Source organism: Sinocyclocheilus grahami, unplaced genomic scaffold (genome assembly GCF_001515645.1).
Source record: "Sinocyclocheilus grahami isolate Dianchi unplaced genomic scaffold, SAMN03320097.WGS_v1.1 scaffold126.1, whole genome shotgun sequence".
Lineage (NCBI taxonomy): Eukaryota > Metazoa > Chordata > Actinopteri > Cypriniformes > Cyprinidae > Sinocyclocheilus > Sinocyclocheilus grahami.
This window is the reverse complement of record NW_015505305.1, coordinates 4,657,426-4,662,803: the sequence shown is the minus strand read 5'-3', so window position 1 is coordinate 4,662,803 and position 5,378 is coordinate 4,657,426. Positions and strand designations below refer to the sequence as shown.

At 35.7% G+C, this 5,378-nt stretch overlaps 1 protein-coding gene across 1 annotated transcript in view; it reads right to left on the bottom strand.

Annotated features, from left to right (window-relative positions):
- LOC107590279 (dihydropyrimidine dehydrogenase [NADP(+)]-like) overlaps positions 1–5,378 on the bottom strand; it is a 199,565-nt gene that overhangs the window by 111,864 nt on the left and 82,323 nt on the right. The window contains 2 exon segments of the mRNA XM_016278981.1: positions 3,272–3,441; positions 4,952–5,059. Coding sequence (XP_016134467.1) covers positions 3,272–3,441; positions 4,952–5,059 — 278 coding nt within the window.

Below are 5,378 nucleotides of genomic sequence, written 5' to 3'. Positions count from 1 at the left end.
ACTGTACATTATTGTTTCTCCTCTATTCCTTTCTGAAACGTGTCGATTTTTACAAAGCTCATCGGTCTGAAAAGCGAGGTGTGCTCTGATTGGCCAGCTATCCAGTGCGTTGTGATTGGCCGAATACCTCAAGCGTGTGACAGAAAAGTTATGCCCCTTACCATACTGTGATGCCTTGTCCGGCCGGAACGACGAGACAAAAATATGAAAACCCATTATAAACGAGGCATTTGTTGCATCCAGTGGTGACATAATTACGTGTTATAATGATTTATACTGTCTTTTTACACGTTGCGTTGCATCGTGCCGCGTAAACATAAAACCATGTCTGCATTTGTGATCGGAGAAATGACAAACAACAAGCGCTACTCTACACTGCTCAAAACTCGCGTTTGAATCATCAGTGGCAAATCCTTTAAATATGAAAACGTACTTACAGTCTGTGAGTCAGAACAGCCGGCATTGTAGTCTACTCTACCAGGATCAGGAAACAGTCCTCCATAAAATGTGCTGCACACATCTGAATATTTGGGTTGAACTGTTCTGGAACAGTGTTGTAAATACAACTTAACCACTGCTTTCTAGTCGTGTCCTCTTTTGGAAGGCCAAACAAAGTATTTTCGCTTTCGCAACGAAACACACAGCGTCTTCACAACATGGCGGCGGCGGCAGCAACAATAAAGTTACACCTTCTTTCTTTGCGTGAACATTTGGGCGGCATTATGCAAATCTTCCCACATCGTGACGTAGACATGTGGGGGCGTGTTTAAACGAGTTAAACGAGGCGTTTTAGGAGGGCGTGGACCACTCTTAACTTTTATAAAGAATATCTCTTTGGGTTTGAGACTTTAGTCTTTGCAACTTTAGGGATCTTATCTATTTATGAACAGCTTGTAACACTCCAAAGAGAAAGGAAAACTTGAAATCCCATCAGTTGACCCCTTTAATGCATCCTTGCTAAATAAAAGTATTAATTTTATTTATTTTTTTAAGTGCACTTGAACACATAGCTCACAAAAAAAGAGGGAAAAAAAGAAAATTCTGTCATCGTTTGTCAACATCATGTCTTTCTCATCTAGCGTGACCTCTGAATGTCAACATGGTCAAAAAAACTTTGGACCCCACTGACTTGCACTGTAAGGACTTAAAAAAACAGACATTTTTCATATTTCGTGTTGCACTGAAAAAAGTAAGTCGTACAAGTTTGGAACAACACAATGGAGAGTAAATGAAGACAGTATTTAAATTTTTGGGTGAGCTATTCCTTTAAGTACGTTTCTGGTCTTAAAACTGAACCAGTGTAAAGTTAGTGCACATAACAACAACCAGCAAAGGTCCCGTCTTTTATCTGGCCATGAGATAATGAAGCGCATGATTACGAGAGAGCTGTACCTCGTTAAAAGACATTAAGTGCGACTTGGCTTGGTGGAAGCACATCAGAAAGTTTACAGAAGATTTTCTCTCAGACTACACCAAGAAAAAAAAAAAAAAAACTGATGAAATGTGCAGTTGAATCATCTAAAAAAAGCCCACTGGCTTCGTAGAGGAGGCCAGTGGGAGGAATGTAGTCGTGCGGTGACAAATTATATTTTCTTATTACTACGTTTCCATAAATTGTCTCCGTTCACGTCAATGCACAGTTGAGCGCTCTGTTCTGATTATGTATGCCTACAGGAGTCTTAAACTTAATATAGCTTATAAACAGCTTTAATGAGTTGAAGATGATGGCGGCCGTATTAGGCGAGCGTCTTCACTGGAGAGTGTAAACAGATGTGAATAATTACTGCACTTTACCGTACTTTATCCTAATGTGGTGGGTGATGTGAAGAACAATGTGTGAATCAGACTTAAAGGTGAAGTGTGTAATATTTTCAGTGTTAAAATAGTTTCTAATTTCACTTTAATGCACAGAGACAACTACTGGGCTTCGTGCCGCTTTGCTCTGGCTCAACCAATGGTGTGAGTTTGGGGGCGGGGCTACCTGTTTAAAAAACGTTTTTTAAATTATTAGATTATCAGACATTATAGAGTTGCACACTGGCACTGCATTTAGTACTTTTAATATTTAAACAACAAATTGTGTACTTTTTTATATAGAAAGACAACTTTATGGACTGGTACTTTGTCCTAGCCATGTCTCAAAAACATAATTGTGAAAAAAATAAGTTCCCTCAGTACACCTGACACATATTTGACAGCTTTGTCTAAATGGAGCTGATCATGACACGTTTAGCCGGCTGGCATCATTACTAGAGTGGAAGCGGGTATATAGCTCACCAGAGAGCCCTGTGTGCAAGTAGGACAATTGACAGTAATCTCCCCCTGAAAGCAAAGGCAAGTCTGCAATAAATGAGAGTGGAAAGGCTTAGGAGCGGTGTCAGTGGTCTAGAGAGAAAGGACACTCTCACAGAGCTCTTCATAAATCTCTGCTTCACACTTCTCTCACACCAAATATTATTAAGCTTCACTCTGCTGCCTGATGTTGACTCTCTTTCTCTCACTTCCTGACTCTCCTTGACTTTCTGCCTTCTTGCTCTTCTCCTACTTGCTATCGTTTTTCCTCTATTGCTAGAAGAAAAAATGAATTCAAAACAAACTTTAAATTTAACTGTTCCACTTAGGACTCTATAAAAGACTTTCTAAAAAAAATGTTTTATGTACGTTAAATGAAAAACTATATTCTACACATTCTTTGAAAAGTGATGCTTCATCCCACTTGTTCAACTGGGGTCCTAGAGACCCTAACAATGCATGCGTGTAAATAATAATAGTTATTTTGAAACTAACGTCTTCAAATTTCTAATATATAATTTGTAATATCTAATATTTCTAAATAAATAATACATTTCTAATGATAAAACAGTGGTTTCATTTAATATATGAATTCAATTGCATAGATCAGGGATTTTCAAACTGTGGTCATGGAAAATTTAAAAGAAAAGCAGATTTATTTTTTTAAAACTGTGGTCACAAAGAAAGCCTTTAGGAAAGTTAAAAGAAAATTTGGTCAAAAACAAAAGAGAACAAAACTAAATAAAAAAGCTGACTTATTTACTATGGAAATATACAGTAAAATAATAAAGACATTTTTTAGAAAGGGAGATCATAATATTTGGAGGTCCGTGGGATTAAAAAAAATGGATCTCTGGCACGGATAACAAAATATCAAACCCAATGTACCACCAAATTATGCTAAAACCTTTACTTTTAAGCATATATTTAGTCTTCTTTCTGATATTATCTCACTTTCATTCTATCTTGGAGTCCTCACCTCCTCAGGAACTGCTCGTATGTTGGTGAAGCCCTTCCTGAAGACCACAAACACACGACGGGCGCCGCAGCGCAGGGCAGAAGTAGCGCAGTCGAAGGCCGTGTCTCCAGCGCCCAGAACGATCACAGTGCCATGGAGCTCCGGCAGCGCTGAGTGACAACGACACATCCCTGAAATCCAAGAAACAGGAGGAGGAGGAGGACAAGACAGACTGAGAAAAAGGGGAAAAAAACGAATTCTGCCTATAGAACAATTCTCACTTAACGGCTCAGCAGATGCTTGCTCATAAAGCGCTGTAAAATTGCATCTCGGAGTCTCACAGCACGTCACTATCAAATTATTCTGCTTCCATAAGAGCCTGGTTCACCTCTGGTCTTTGTTTTCTTTTTTATGACTTCATATTTTTCCAGAAATGTCCTTGTATCAGTAATTTCATACTTCACACCTGTCGTGGTACTGCTTTTATTTTTAGATGCGATAAGGGTGTCTGCGCCTAAATCGAACGCAATGATTTCAGCATATGATAAAAACTATCAGCATCTAATCAGCTGACTCTATTTACTTTCTTATTAAAAAAATATTAAAAACAAATATAATAATAATTGCGTAGTCAAATAATACTATATATAAAATGCTACTTTGTTCATACATAATATACAATTACAATAATGTATTAGAATAGCATTTTAATAAATTATAAAAAATTATATATATACAGTATAAAACATTTATATATAAATTTATGCCATATTTTTTATAATTTTATTATCATTATTATTTTCAAAATCATTCATAAAATTTATTCTGAGTAATTGTAATGCTGTTTTTAACCTTACAGTTTAGGCTGTATTTGGCTGTAGTATAATGGCAATATCATACGTGTAAAAACATCAATTTTAACACAAGATTTTAATTTTTTTTTTAAGTTCTGCAGTATTTTGTGTCAAATGCTTGTAGAGATTCAGATGTTCCTATTTCATTAAATCCTTGGCCAACTGCCTTAATGCAGCGAGTTGCAGTAAGAGGCAGAACGGCACATTGGATTAAGATTTATTCATTACTGAGGTTTTATTCATTCAATCAAGTTCTTTCCCCCAAATTTCTATTTTCATTTGATTCTGATGCCAATATTATGAGTCTAAAGTCTAAACCCCCATTAATCTGGGGAGCAGGAATAAAAACTTCTCATCTTCCTTTCTGTTCTTTTCGATTATTCAGATACACCTTCAGAAACAGCAATTACATCTGGCATGGCAAACTATACCATGCACCATTTTCGGTCTCCACCCCTTCTTCAATGTATGCCAATGAATAAGTATATCATGGTTAAAGCCAACACAAGAACAAACAAGTTTACCTTCAGAAAGTCTCATCACAGGACAAATATCAAGCCAATATCCAGAACAATGATTACCGTTCATGATTGTGAAAGTTTATAATTACAACATAATCCAAAATGGAACTAAACAATTACTATATTCGTGGTACTTCAAGGCATTTCAAAGAACACGTATGCAAAAAACTTGATAACAACAACAAAAACTACTGGTACTATTGTTACTTTTTTTGTTAGCAAGGTAAATATAATTAAAAGAAACTGGACTCGGTCCTTATGGTGCTTCAGAAACGTTAAATCATCAGGTGTGACTTTGCGACAGACAGATTTGTCAGGTTGTTCACCTGGTTTACTGGCTTTCGCGACGAGAGGGAGAAAGTCCTTCGATGTGTAAAAACCCTGTTCAGTAGAGAGGCCATCAAAGAGCATGTGCCTGTTAGCTTGAGGTAAACCTGCAACAAATCAGACAGACATACACAATCCACAATAAAAGTTAAATCGATTTCTACAACAAATTGACCTTGTTTACTTTAAGACATGCTCCTAGTGTTATTATGCACAGTTCATCATTGCAAATGTTTTTCATATTGATTTTGAAATAATGAATCATAACAAAATAATTTTATTATAATTATTTAAATATTTATAATAAATCACAATATATTTATTATTTTTTTATTTAATAATAATTTTAATAATTACCGGTAATTAATATTTAGTTATATGTATTCATATATATATATATATATATATATATATTTATATTTATAT